This window comes from Zootermopsis nevadensis, unplaced genomic scaffold, assembly GCF_977971745.1.
Source record: "Zootermopsis nevadensis isolate Lab colony 2312 unplaced genomic scaffold, Znev_1.0 Znev_ptg000015l, whole genome shotgun sequence".
NCBI lineage: Eukaryota > Metazoa > Arthropoda > Insecta > Blattodea > Termopsidae > Zootermopsis > Zootermopsis nevadensis.
Genome location: NW_028259147.1, coordinates 4500498 through 4515791, shown reverse-complemented (window position 1 = coordinate 4515791; position 15294 = coordinate 4500498). Strand labels below are relative to the sequence as shown.

General features: G+C 39.7%; 2 protein-coding genes across 4 annotated transcripts in view; both read left to right on the top strand.

Annotated features, from left to right (window-relative positions):
• Positions 1 to 4489, top strand: part of LOC110838772 (uncharacterized) — a 59483-nt gene extending 54994 nt beyond the window's left edge. The window contains exon 10 of the mRNA XM_087349085.1: positions 716 to 4489. Coding sequence (XP_087205211.1) covers positions 716 to 3388 — 2673 coding nt within the window. The 3' untranslated portion in view covers positions 3389 to 4489. The remainder of the gene's footprint in view (positions 1 to 715) is intronic.
• A 2166-nt stretch (positions 4490 to 6655) lies between these two features.
• Positions 6656 to 15294, top strand: part of LOC110838771 (metabotropic glutamate receptor 3) — a 59254-nt gene continuing 50615 nt past the window's right edge. For 2 of the 3 annotated variants that reach the window (XM_087349087.1, XM_087349088.1), the window contains exon 1: positions 6677 to 7122. In XM_087349087.1, the coding sequence (XP_087205213.1) occupies positions 7116 to 7122 (7 nt within the window). In that variant the 5' untranslated portion in view covers positions 6677 to 7115. Of the gene's footprint in view, positions 7123 to 15294 lie in introns of all 3 variants that reach the window. The other variant, XM_087349089.1, reaches the window with a different exon arrangement.

The window sequence follows — 15294 nt, the reverse complement described above, 5'->3', positions numbered from 1 at the left end:
AATGGTTTGATCAAAGTTTACTTACTAGGATTTGAGGTTCTCACGGCAGTGGATATTAAGATGGCTGTCTTCTGGGTTGTAGCAGTGTGCAATGTGGTAAATGCCAGACGACAACCCAGAAGACAGCCATCAAAGTTTCATTAACCTGCTACTGAAACTAACATAATTTACTTATTTTGTGCATCATGTCAAATCTTGTATCACAGGTAAATGGGGTTTTGGAGTAAATAAGATTCCATGAGGCTAGCCCCTTGCCTGTTGGAGGGAATACAGGCAGCTCTGGGTTGGTGATGTGCTTGCCCAGACCAGATGTCTGGTTTGTTCTGTTCTCATTTTAGAAAATTAATTTTACTCAGTTCTGTATGTGGCAGCATTGTATACATGGTTCCTGGACTTGGTAGCTTCATTACCAGGTTAAACCTAAATCTCTTCCCTTATATCACAGCTTTGATTGCTGTACTTAATCCTGTGTAGTCCCTTCCTTTGTTGGTAACCACCCACAAGACTGCATTAAATTGGAACACACAGGACCATAATCAACAAGGTGGTCCTTGTTAGGAAAGTTAAAGGCTTGTTATTTCTGCAAATGTTCACCATTGACACTATCCTGAACCAGTCCAATCTGTTTCATATTTGTTGTGGTCCTTTTTAAAAAAATATCCTCCCTTCTGTACATAGCTGTCAGTATGACTTGCAATGGAGTGTTTGTTCTCAGGTTTGCCAGAAGCCTGCAGGACCAGAATTAAAGGACGAAGTGAATATGGAGTCTCAGTTGAATCCTGATGCGGCAGAATTTGTCCCATCGCCGACACAGACTATGCCATCTATAGAGGAAGTTTTGCTGGCCCAGTCTCCCAGCAAGGCCATTCCAATGGAAGACATCACTGTCCCCAGTCAGCTGGAATTTCAACATGAAGTCAGCCAGCGTCCGAGTGAATTGGATATTGCTAACGAATCGCCAGAGGTGCCAGAAAACAAACCAGTTTTGAATCTACCAGACCTTATTAGCAGTGAAGTAGATGATGTGAATCCACTCATCCCTTCTCTCCATGTGGAAAATGAGGGAGTGTTCAGTAACATTTTGGAGCATGAGCAACAAAATGATGTTTTCCCAGATCAGCAGGACAGTAATGTGCAAGGATTAATTTTGGATGAGTCTGAGGTGACATCTACAAAAGCAGAATTTGGTGATGACTCTGTGAGTTTCTTAACTACAGGGTCAGAGCTTCAGAAGACAGTGACAGAGAGTGTATCATCTTTATCACCAATTGAAAAATCATTCACCGATTCAAATTTTCTAGAATCTGAACTTGTGGCAAAGTCTAGCAGTTATGATAATGAATTGTTTGGATTTAATGAGGTTGAAGTGTACTGGAGCAAAGGAGCACCCCTGTGTTTTGAAGTGCAGAAGGAATTGGTTCCCGAGATGGAATTGAAGCCAGAGAGAGTCAAGCTTGATAGTGAAGGTGCGTCCTCCGTTGAGGAGTCTGGCTCTCCATTGCAAGCAGAAGATAAACAACTGGGGAAACCGGAGGAACCTACCATCATGTCTCAAGTTCCATATTCACCTGTGAACTCTCCAGTATCTAACCTGCATCCTCTGGTTCTGGACGAATCGACCGCTACATCACAGATACAAGAGACTTCCTTGCAAGATAGCTTGGCAACTGATGTGCCATCGCCATCTGCTGAATATCCCATAGAATCGGAAACAGTCCCATCAAAACCATTGCAGTCTCCATTCAGCACACATCAAGTTTCTTTTTGGGGTTCAGCTTCTCCTATTATGCCATCTGCAACACCAGTACTCTCAGAAGATTTGGAGAATCGGGCACAGGCCATTTTTGCAGAGTTTAAAGCTGAAACTGACCCACATGATATTTCTTCTCCCCCTCTTGCAGTGTCAGAGGTTCAGGAGAAATTGAATTCAGATAATTTACCAAGGCCTACAACTGATGAAATATTTGCTATAAATGAAGAGCGTCAAGAAGTAGAGGCTAGGGTAGAGACAGAGGAAGAACTGGGAAAGTGCCAAGAGACTGAAATTAGTAGTCAACTGCTGGATCCATTTGGGATTGTTACATCACAGAGCAACATAACAGATGAAACTGACCCCTTAAAGCAAGATGTATGCACTATTTCAAGTTCTGTGTTAGAGCAACAACCAATAGAAGATGAAGTAAAGGAAACTGGAGTGACACAGAATCTACCACCAGCCCCTGTGCATGTTCCTGACGTATTACCACAGCTGTCTGATGTGGAACCACCAGAAGCAGTGGCTGTAGAGTCAGTACAGGTGTCAGAGAAAGTAGGTAATGCAGAAACTGAGGACACTTTGGTTGCTGCTGCAGCAGCTACTGCTGTGGCCACTGCAGTGGCAGCTGGGGCTATTGTGGCTCATGAGAAACCAGCTGAGAAGACCAACATATCAGAAAAGAATGTTGAGGCAAAGAAACCAACCCCTTCAAAGGACAAGAAGGAACCAACTGCTGTCAAAGCAAAACTGACAAAAACACCCAGCAGTCCCAAACCTGCAACTCCTACTACTGGTGTAGTTAGAGCATTGCAAAAATCTAAACTGACTTCACCAACGAAGCCCCCATCCCCAAGTTTTCACTCCTCAACACCGAAGAAGTCTGTAACTTCTGCTCCTCCTGCAAGCAGAACCACAAAGTTGCCAGCTGCTCCAAACAAACCTAAGCCAGGTACCACGTCACCAACAAAACCCCTGTCTTGTGCTGCTAAATCGAGCGCGGCCCCACATGCACGACCTGGAACCACTACTACAAAGTCTCTTATTCTAAGTAATGGTGATGTAGCTAAGGCTGCGGTTACAAAGAAAACCGCAGCTCCTACGTCAGCGAGGCCACAAAGCAGGCCTTCAACAGCCCCAGCTACTGCTAAAGCTGGAACAATAAAACAGAGTGGTGCAGTCACAAGTAGGACCACCCTTTTGTCAGCCGTGCCCCCGCGAACAAAACCCGGAGCTGTGGACGGTGCTGCAAGCAAGTCTCGGCCAGCAGGGACATTGGCGCCTACGACGGCTAGGAATAAAGTGGGCTCGACCTGTGACCCAAAGTCCGTCACAAACAAGAAGGAAACTGCAAATAAGCAAATATCATCTCACACTATCACAAATAAATCTACAACAGTTACAACAACTCGCAGTGCATTGTCGGCTGCCACTAGGAGAGTTACGGGTGTCACAAAGACCGCTGTCACGTCGTCTGTGAGTAAAGTAGGACCGAAGAAGACTACCTCTGCCAGGACGATCACTGGGACTCGTGCCCCAACTACAGCGTCAACCAAAACAACAAAGACTGAAGTCATCGCAACCTCATTGGCCACAGAGAACAACGAAATATTAAAAGTGCAACAAGTGGACTAAGACATTTCTGAAATATTTGTGATTTCCAGAATTTTTTAAATGGTGTCTTTTAAGACTGGTCATGTGGAATAATTTATTTTCATTCTGTTTCTCTGGAAGTGTGAGTACATATTTCCTGCAAGTGCTGCTAGGAGGAAGTTTTATTGTTAGGAAGAATATTTTGAGGGGCTTAATTCAGTTTCCTGGGCAAGGCTCATGTGTTACGCATTTCTTCTGATCTCTGTTTTTAAATTTCATGATGTTATCTGTGAGGTGCTATTTAATGTTTTAATTTGTTAAAGATATGTATTACAGTAAATAGTGCAGTGTGTATTGCATAGCATCTTGTAACTAATTGATAAAATCCATTACGACCAGAGGAGACTCAAGACACCACTTAAAAAGTATACCAACTATAGTCATGCAAATTTATGAGAAATTTTATGAGCCCAGGTACGATGTAACATATTTTGATTCCATAACAATATTATTAATAATAAGATACCAACATATTCGATACATACATAGAATACTATGCACAGCTGAATTCAAATGATCCTGCAAGTATGTTTCAGAGAAAAGGTGCATTAATCGTGGTGTTGTGATGTTTTTGTATGTGTTTCAGTTTGAAGTTTTACTATAAAGATCATGAGAAATAAGGCAGCACTTGGCAGGTACAATTTGTGTATCTATATAGGGTAAGAGGGGGAACTGTGTACCTTAGAGTTCATTAACAATAAGTGCCAGGTGCCTTGCAATTTGGAAAGCAAATAACTTGGTCTTGTGACTTGCTTTACAATTGAAACAGTATCATCATAGCTGTTTGCTTTACGATCGTAGTAATTACAGCACTTTTATATGTCAATTTCCTTTCACTTGGAGAAGATACAATTATATAATAAAGTTTTTATGTCGGCATATAAGTCTTATTTTCTTTTTTCAAACTTCTGTTGGAGGGCATCTTAATATATTCCAGATTGTAAGGTGAGTATACATGTGACCAGGCTTCAACAAATGTTAAGAACAATGTCTAAAATTGGAAACCAGGGTGAAGAGAAGGGAATGGATTGCAACTGTACTGTCTGTAGCTAGCCTGTATAAAATACATATATTTTTACAGAACTTTTTACTGTGTTGGATGTCCAGTTCTATGTAAGATGTGTGGTTTTTTTGGTAACTAGGATGGTCTGGGTTTTAGCTTAATGTAGATTCATCACCAGATGCCTGTTGAGTGTACTTGATGTCCAAACCCAGAATAACAGCCAGTCCTGTTAACAGTAAGATAATTCACTCACTCCATGGAACAGAGTTCTAGAGAAGTTTATGATAGTACAATGAGATTGTCAGGATTCTTTGAATTTAGTCTGCTTTTAACTACTACTCAAGTAATTGAACAGTATGATGCATGGTTAAATCCAACAGGCTGATTTGCATTGACTATAATTTCCCTCATTGCATCATTGTTTAGGCAAAATATTTCAGGTTATGGCAAGTATGAAGATTGCTGTCTTCAGGGATGTTGCAGTGTGCAGTGTGTTAGAAGTTTGCTGCTGATTGGACTCATGCCCTGGTGATGAGGTAACATGCCTGTGAACCACTGGTAAGCTTAATACCAGATTACAGCATTATTTTTGTCAGCCAGTGCTGGCTGTTGAAGCAAATGGAATATTTTGGTTTCTCACAGCAAGAAGTATGAAGATGTGTTTTGTCTGCGATGTTGCACTTTGTACTGATTCAGATTAATGTGATGGTGGTGAGGCAGTAAGCATCTGAAATATTACACTTACGATAGTATATTGTGCTGCATCGTAGGGACAAGTCATCTTCATCAATTGCAGTGTTTTTCAGTTGTACCCTGGTATTTTGGGTTGATATATTTGACTTCTATGTTTCTGAAATTGCGGGAAAGCCATTGTGATCTTTGCCCTGTTACCCTGTGATGCTGCCACTTTACTATTGAAACCTAAGTCTTGGGGTTGTCTCATAACTCTCTGTTTCTCAGCAGTATGGATTGATACAGTGGTATTTTGGATTGTTGTAATTTTTGATTTACCATACATCATCCTTATTGAGAAATAAAGAGAGTATAGAATGGGGGAGGGCAGTAGGCCCATGGCGTACGAAACCCATTTTGGGGGTAAAATATTTTTATTTTTTCATAAATATAAAAATTGTTTAACAGATTTTTGTGAAACGGTGTGAATATTAGCTTATGGCAAAGAAGGAGACCTGCGTCATGTGTTAGTTACTTTTCGACTTACTGTCATCAACAACTTGGAAGCTGTGTGAACTTGTAGCGTGGTAGACACCAGTGCTGTTAATTCTAACGTGAGGGTTTGAAATTTTGTAGAATGATAGAAATTTCAAAAGTATGACAATTACCCCAGGAATAAATAAATATTTAATGATTTTTAGCATCACATAATAAAATCACAAATATAAAAATATAATATACGAATATAAAACAAAATTAAATTGAAATTATCTCGCGACACCCATGGTCCATTTCGCTCACCCCACTTTGGAGACCGCTGGTTTAGGGAACGGAATGAGACGCACGTTTTGCGTGGCGCAGACTGGCTCGTGAGCGGTCACTTCGTTTCAGTTGTTGACAAGAGATGTCGCAAGCAGTCGTCAGCGAAGCTACATCATCGACTAAACTAATCACAATGCAGCTGGAACATTTAATTTCATAACCATTACGTTAAGATGGTTAAGATGGCGTGATCATATACGTCGTGATACTCGTGCCAATTGGCAGGCGATGTGCGTTGCTTGGTACTTGAATGTAATTAATCCTAGTACGAAACTAAACAGTTTTTTGTTGAATAACTGAGTTTCTTAATTAGTGTGATTAAATGTATCGATTTGCTAAAGACAATATAATTACAATGACAGAGGTATGGGATATAATTAAGCGAGATAGCAATGTATATTATTTGAACCCTTCGAGAGAAAATCACATGTATTGCGTTTACTGAGGGATTCTGTAGTGTTATGATTGTTTAATTTCATGTTAACTGTCAGTAAGTATTGCCACATTGTAATTTGGAGTGTAACCTACATGTTGCTGGAATACCTTCAACTTTAGGATAAACGTTATGTGAAAATTATTATATACGCACTCATTTTTACCCCGAAGATGGATTACGTTCCTCTGAGACATTGATTACGTACGATATCAGGGTTTGAAAATTAATCAGGGTATGAGAGTAGTTTGTTGGTTGGGTGGAGTACTTTAGAAAAATGAAGAGTAATTAACCCTCTTACCGCCTGGGCTAGTGTCACATCGCCATTGTGCTTGTGAATCGCTCATAGGGCGCAGCACAATACTCAATGGCTCAAAGTTTCTCATGAATAGAATAGGAGACAAGCAGGTGGGTTTATCTGTGGTCGCCAGCGCCGCGTCTCTCAGTGTGTGACGTGCAGTCAGTGGATGTTGTAGTGTGGTGGCAGTGATGTATTCATGTTGCAACACGTGTTCTGCAGTGATAACATGACAATGACCCCCCAACGTAGAAAGTAATTGAAGTATGTGAACACGGACGCCACAAGACCCATTGTTTTGAAACACGCGTTGAAGGACACAGAGAATAGATAGTGAACTTTGTATAAAAACAGGGACACGAATGATTGTATCACCTGTTGGAGAAGATAGTGAAATGTGAACTTTCTGATGAACACTAAAACAAGTGCCATTGGATTGTACACCTGTTGAAGAACATCGCCTCATCTAGCCCTTGACCTCATGTCTGGTGAGTGGTGTTCAAATTACATTCATAAGGTTATGCCGAGAACTAAGCTGACAAGGAATGAACTCACGTGAATTTCACTGAGATGTTAAATACAGAATACATAAGTTGCGAGAGCAATACGTAGACAGGAGGATACTATTTACATTGCTTGTACAAAGAATCGTTGTGTATGATTAAAACTCGAACTCCATATTCGGGGATGCCCAGTGCGAAACTTGAAAACTAGGCGAGCTGTCATATTAGGTTTTTCGTCACTCTGCTGTAGTATCAGGCAAATGGATCATGTTAGCTCAAGCTATAACCTATGTGACTTCTTTTCTGAAAGTATCCGATTAGAATCCCGACCGGGCTACCGTGTTCTCAGTGAGTGATTCATGATTTTAAATGATTACCAAGATACCATCATACAGACTGCGACCGTTTCCTCTCGCATCCTTTCCAGTTCATTCTTCTCGAAAAATCATTGGAGCCAGTACACACCGGATCGGTGTGAGAAGTACATGGATGTTCCTGATTCCTCCCTTTCCAGGGCTGAATATATAGAAGCATCCTGGAGTCCCATTTGACTACGCTTATCCACAGATGAAATAGTCCTATTGATGTTGCTGCAAAATAATGCAGAGTCGTGCTGTTTTCTGCCGGTCTCTCTCTGGTCTTCTCTTACCACCGTCCCCACCTCCATAGCGACCCAAACGGTAATCGTTACTCCTTAATCATAGTTATCGGCTTTCCTCTTTGTTCGTTGACGCTTTCATTCCGATACCAGAGAGTCAAGGTATGTCAGTGTGTATTAACCATTTAAAACCGAAGCTCGTCGAAAGAATGTAATCGGAAGAGGTCTATTACGACATGATTTTGCTGCTTATGTTATCCCATTGAACCGACGCTCGTCTAAGTAATGTTTAAGAATTAAGTTCGTACGGCAAAAATCAACTTGTTAAAACTGTTTTAGGAATAATCCCTATTTTACACTGCGAACAGTACGAAACTAATAAATATAAAACGCAACATTACCGATTCTTGAAGCAGATGGTACATGTAATTACCTCTGGGCTTTACACGGATAATTTATGCCTGGTCGCAAATTATAGGTTTTACCATTACATTAACGTTTACTTAGACGTCTGTGAAAACAAACAGCTTCAGAATTAACTAAATTCTTTATTGATTTTCGCCTACTGTTTCATCAACCCATGAAGCAGGGTTGAGTACCGCTGACAGAAATGCGATGACCTTTCCTATTCCTTACAGCGTCGTTAAAGAGTGACATCTGGCAGTTAATTTTACGTACATTTATCCTGCCTCTAAGGTTTCTTTAATAATTAACTGGTATCGCATAGAAGCGAGACTTGTACTCTGGCTTGTCTGTCATCTGCGGTCTTGTAGGCTGTGACATCGTTGAACTACATTAGCACCGAAGATGGAGGTGGTGTGTTCCTTCCGTAATGTTGGTAACCATTTACAAGACTACATGGCGTCACAACCTAGAGCACCATGATTTACATCTTCGGCGCCCTGAGAAACTTAAATCTTTACTTGTTTGTATGTTTTATTTTTGAAACTGCTGAAATTGTTTCAGTTAAATTTGGCATTGGATATAAACACTTAAAGATTGGTTCGAATTTTATTTTAGTCCATATCTGCCCAATATTAACAGACAACAAATAATAAAAGGCTGGTCTTAACAAAAAATTATAGACAGCAATTGCATATAGTAAGGTTTATAATATTTATTTGAAGAATTTATAGAAATAGTATATATTTGACAGTATTAGGTTTTCAAGGACTACTCCATGACGCTAATTATTTTGTAACACTCTGCAGTGCGCATTTCCTATTCTTTAGCTTTGTCAACATCTCTTCGACTTCTGTGCCTGGAAGCAGTGTGTAACCTTGGATATTCCGTTCATGAAAAGATACTTTTAAAAGTGTGTTTAACTTTCTATGAATTCAGCACACCTGTAAAAATGAGAGGAAAGATTTTAGTGTTTTTTTAAAAAAAAATTATTTCACTGTTTAGGTATGTAGGCAGGAGACGAAGATTGAATTTTTGAACTGAACTGTTCCAAACATTTTCCAAAGTTAATCTGCTCATAATTTCGTCATGAATTATCATTTTGAATTGCTACAGCTGGTTCCAAGTACTTCAACATCAGTTGTTGTTGTTTTTTTAAAAAAAAGTCTTATAGCAGTTGAAACAGCGTTATTAAATCTAATAATCGATCAGTAGTTTTTTTTTGTAGTTTTTTATACAGTGCACCAAAAATACTGACCGAATTGTTTGAGATGGAATGCCGGTCCAGTCTCATCAGAATTGCGAAACTGGTTGTGGTATGAGTTGACTCAAAACCTGAATTTTCGCTGTGTAGTTTGGTTTTTCTTACCTACATTTCTGGGAGGTGACTAATTTTCCCCTTCAGAAGCAAGTAGTAAGTAACTGTAGACATCGTGTAACACGTATCAATAGCGAGACACGCAAAAGCGCGAGTCTCTTGTCCACCACGCACGGTGGGTGGCATACTTTCAGGCGGTTGTGGCGTTTTGGATGCGTAATGGTAAGTAAATCTTGCGGCACGGACAAATTGTACTGTGAAGGCCAAACGTGTGCTTACGTATCGTTTCGACTCAATAGATTTATGTGTCATGACCCACTATATTTGGTCATATTCGATTTCACACTAAAACACACTCAGCGTTATGTCGATCCAAAGTCAATATTTTCATGAAACTTGTCTCACCTTTAATTCAGACTCAAATTAGCTGCCGTTTTTGGTTCCTTTTTGAAGTGACCTTCCACAAAGAGCGACAGAAGTGCTGCGACTGTCCTTGAATGTGATACAACAATGGAAACTGTACGTGTGACCTTACATATTTTATCCACGCCGAGGAGTGGACTGAGGCACGTGAAACAGCTTGACCGAATGACTTGACTATTCAAGTGAGTGGATAAATGGCTGACTGAATTGCGGTCCATGCTTTATTCAGATCAGTGGTTTTGCTCAAGTTCTAATATATTCATCCATTTTATGTTCTTCCACTTTCTACGACTTTGTGGTGGACATGACATTCGACTTTGGACTGCGTAACTTTTGGGACACTCCGTGTAATGGTTTCCGCTCATCCATCTAGATCTCGTTCTTCCTGTGTTTCCTCTTTCCTGGTGGCAGACACAAACTGTTGTTTTCCATTTTTTGGGCTTGTACTAATCGTATATATTGTTTTTTATCATCCAGAAGAGAAGTTTGTGAACCGACTTTTTATCTAATTGTGTTCGGGGAGTTTGTATTTTCCTGATATTCTCCGGGAAGTATAATAATTTTGTTTCCTTCTCAAAATTCCACTTCCGAACTATAATATTTCTTTATTATTTTCTTTTAAATATTTTGTTTACTGTGCCATGTAATTTCTTATGAAATGAAGTTTAGTTTGATTGATCGTATAGAATAGTTCACTGATTTTATGTGGCACTATTTGTTGAAATATGTTCGTGATCATGAAGAGATGCCTGTTAGTTTCTTCCAGATCGTTGCACAGTGTTGAGTGGGAAGGAAGTACAGACGTAAAGAAAACAGGGAGGTGTAGGAAAAAATAAAAAGAATGACTAAAAGAAGGAAAAACATTTCCTCGCCTACGCTTAATCCCTGATCAACAAATTCTTTCAGGTCAAAGAAAGCGCCGAGTTTGGTTCACGACAAGAATGTACACGTGTGCAAGAGACGATCAACGTGAGACCTGGATGCTTTAATTTGCATTCGGCATTGAGAAGAGAAAATCGTTCAGAATTTTAAATACGTAATTAGCGTATATTATAATCTAGAAGTATATGATCCAGACCGGTCATGGAATGAGTGAGGAATAAGGTCGACACGTGTTCGGCTCTTCTTTTTAGGGGGGGGGGGGGGGGGAGGCAAAGGTATTTGAAATATATAACTGACAAGCTGGACGCTAAAGAACTCGCGGACGGTGGTACGTTTGGACATACTACATGGGCGGAATCAGAAATTGGTACAAATTTTGATCTGGAGATCTGAACGGACGAGGCGATAAATGTCATCTTTTGAGCACTTAACTCAACAACATAAGACAGATGTTGATGACTTTCTGCACTGAAGATGGGGACAGTACGCTTCTTCTTAACGTTGGCAGCAAGAACCCAAAAGGACGTCATCTTATTGACCGCCGTGAATACCTCGGATCTGACAAGAAAGATGCCTTCCCCGCTTAAGCTCAGCAGTTCAGTTCCGAATATTGTTGTTTCCAATCTAGAAAAAAAAACTCGTTCCAACGAATTAAGGTGGTAGAAGCGTAAGAAATAGTTCTTCAGTGCAATTATGTCTGTGTTCGCTGTGTGCAAAATTCTGAATGGCCTCGCTTTAATTTCACACGCTGCTACATTTACGGATTGACTCTCCGGCGTAGAAAATAGGTATTAACCTTTATACTGAATCTGCTTCAGAAGGGATTAATTGAAACGATTAATTGAGCTTGTGCTAAAACTTCTTGACGATGGTGAAGAGTCATTTAAATAAAAATTTCCTTGGATATTATCCATCGTCTAGTAAAATATAAAACGTAAAACGACGTTTCGAAGATGGGGCTCTATCTCCGTCTTCAGGTTCCTACTCAGTTGGGCCCACGAGATAGAGCTAATCCCTATCTCCGGAGATAGGGATTAGCTGAAGACGGAGATAGAGCCCCATCTCCGAAACGTCGTTTTACGTTTTATATTTTACTAGACGATGGATAATATCCAAGAAAATTTTTATTCAAATGAGTTGTCAGTCTGTCTGTCAATTTATCTATATAATATATTATAGTAATAATATATTATTATTCGGATACTTTAATTGTTTGCGGGATTTAATGTTTAATTTCCGCACGATGTGACTTCTATGCTAGGATTCGCCACTGATGAAAAGATCACGCCTGCACGTGCTTGTACGTACATCTTGAAAACGCATTTCAGGTAAGTTTAGTATATGGGCCTGCACTTATAAAAATGTTCATTAGACTTTCTTAATCTGTTTTTGTCTCTTCAATTTATATGAAACTCATATAAAGCTTTATAAAATTTGTCAGAAGACGCTCATCATACAATATCTGATGCTCGCCCTAAGACATTAGACATCGTAAATGTATAATAATGATTTTCATGTACCTGTAGTATTTATAAGTTTTATAAGCTATATAAGATGTTTTACGTTTGAGTGCCATTGATTTGTTTTACCAGTAATAGATTTGTTTCTGCAATTAGTGAACTTCAAGGCCAATAACTCTTTTAGCTGTAACATCTTCTTACTACACTTTTTTTTAAAGCTGTCACGCGTTTTGGTTACGACAGTTCTCGAAATCTGTTAAACACGACTTGTCTTGTTCATCTTATTTGTTGTGTTGTCTTGCAGTAACACTTAAGATGATTTGCTCTGCCTTGAAACTTGTACGGATTGGTCCAGTTACAATTTTCCTTTCCCATGATGTATGACCATGAATTTAAAATAGGGCTGTCACGCCTCTGTTTTTGAGACGCAGTCTGTCTGTCTGTCTTTCTCTCCGAGTGCGTCTTCGAACTTCGGTTAGGTTTAAACAGAATTAAGGATTTTCCGCATTTTAAGGACTTTTTAATTCCTTGACTGATATATAATCTGAATAATTCTTATATGGAATGAAATTTTATGTTGTTTTATTTAAAGTTTTATTTTCAATATATGCTCACACACGAGTAAAAAGGTTGCTTTGACGATAACAAATCAACATTTTTTCCGCCCTCTTTCCTTGGTTTAATGAATTAACCCTTCCATGACCATACTCTTTTCTTGATGAATTTCATACTAATAAGCTGTTGTATTTGACTACAGAAACGAGATTTTTGTTATGTACAAGTCACTGTAAAATGCTGTAACTGGTCTTGATATAAATAATCGAATTGCATATGGAATTGATAATGGCTTCATTACTTACGGAAAGCGTGATGCTGTATTCATATCAGGTCAAATAATTCAGCGGCAGAATGAAATAATGGTTTAATTTTGTAAGCGTGTATATACACAAATCTATAAATATTTCCTAACTTTATAAGCCTCTTAAGAAAAGTCTTAAGACGAGTAAAACTTCAGAAGTGGCAAAACTTTCCCTAGACAGCATTTAGATTAGTCCTTTGGTTCCATATCTGAACGATTTCTCAACTGAATACATCATCTCACGTGGAATTCGAAGATGCTGGTGAATGATGAATTTGGAAGGATGTGGAAGGAGTAGTGTGTTGTCTGTTTTATAATTTACCAGAATTTGCCTCGAGAACTGAAAAAGAAAATACGAAAACCCGAGTTGGAATGACCGACGTCTGGGCCAACAATAGACCTCGGGACCTCCCGACTACGAATCAAGAATTGCTAACCGCTCAACCGCGACGGGTTTCCGGTACATAAACCTTTACAGAAAGTGTCGTCGAAAGTTATTAGGAGGGTAAGTCCGGCGGAATGCCACAAACCTAATTTCTTGGAGGAGTAAGGAAAGTAGTGCTTCGTTTTTCATCCATGAAATCGGTCCAGTGACGCACTTAACGTGTCTTTTGTTTGAATAGAAATTGTTTCTCCTTGAGAGAATGGCAGGGACTCAGCCATGACCGACTGATTGTCCCGCTGATGGGACAAGTGCGCTGTTACACATGGTCAGAATTTCTAATCGCGGTCTGTTCTCTTGTCGTTTGTGTCTGTTTTCCAGTCAGTGGTCTCGTCTCTGCGTCTTTTTTTGACATAAAACGAGCGCATAATGGGGAGATGTCTGTAGTCTCTGTGCTTATTCACAAAGTTGCTTAACTGCATGAGGAAGAATCTGCTATCTGGGATTTGCCGGTCTGCCTCATATTTTCTTACGCTTGTCAGTATTTATTTTGTTTTGTTTAATATTTTTATCCATTTAATATTTTTATGTCATTTCTAAAGGTGAAGCTCAAATCAAGCATAAAAATTTTCTCGAAACCTCGAATTCAGCTCACGAAAACTTTGTATCATAAAATAAAGACGTGACTTATAACTGTTAATTTGAAACCATTTCTCTGTGATATGGTCTAATCGATAGTTGTCGGGATAGAATCTTCACACCGCCGCCATCTTCAGCATATACAAATATTCATGCCTTATTACAATACAAGATTATCCGTTATGTCTCCATACCAGACTTAACAGAATGTGCTTACTTTCAGTAATATTTAAGTTGCATCTGTCCAACTGGTAGGTTTATTTAGGTCTAGATTTCGTCCAGTCGCCATATTGTTCCTTCTTTTGAACCAAATAGCTATCTTTACAAACGTTGTGTATTCTTCTAAGGTATCACTACATATTTCAAGATCTTAATTAAATATCAATAGTGTTGCTTCCTCCTCAGAATTTCGCACATCCGGCTTGTTGGTATCGTCATAAAATTCAGAATTACAGATTTTTATACCAGGTTTGATGGAAATCCGTTGCTTGGTTCAGACGTTAGTGTGAGATACACGAAAATACACACACCGACACTTTTCATAAACCTTAGCTGTACACACCCCCCTCCCCCCCCCCCAATTTTTCTAATCATCATGGAGTACTCTTGTGAGTCTTGAGAACTCCCGATTGATTTTGTTTCACGACAGTTGCGGGGGCCGGGTAAGGGGGTTCAGGGGGGAAGGAGAGTGAAGCACGACGTGATGCTACGATGGACGGACTGATTGGTCCCAGAACAAGTTCCTCCTAACTAAAGTGCTGGCCGAGGACAATGACATTAGCCTATGCAGTCTGCGACGAAAGAACGCGCTGATATTAATTCGAGCTGCTTAGTCGAACGCTGTGTAACATTTCTGATGGCCGAGGCGAGATAAGATCTCGTGGAATGTTATTTAGGACTGCGTCTTATTAGCAGACTCCATGCAACGGAGCTGATAGTCACGAAATCCTCTGCTTTTCATGGAACCCGGAGGTTCATCAAGTTCATTACTGGCGGACGAATGCAATCCACACTTTCACACCCAATGACTCCAAGATTCATTTTAATATTATTCTCTCATCTAAGCCGCTGGTTTTGATTCAGGAAGAAAGCAAGACTCGACCCTTCCCAAAAGGCGAACAGTTTATCACTTTGAGTAGGACTGATAACGACCACATGACATCGCCGATGAACGCAGCCAGCCGGTTGGCACGA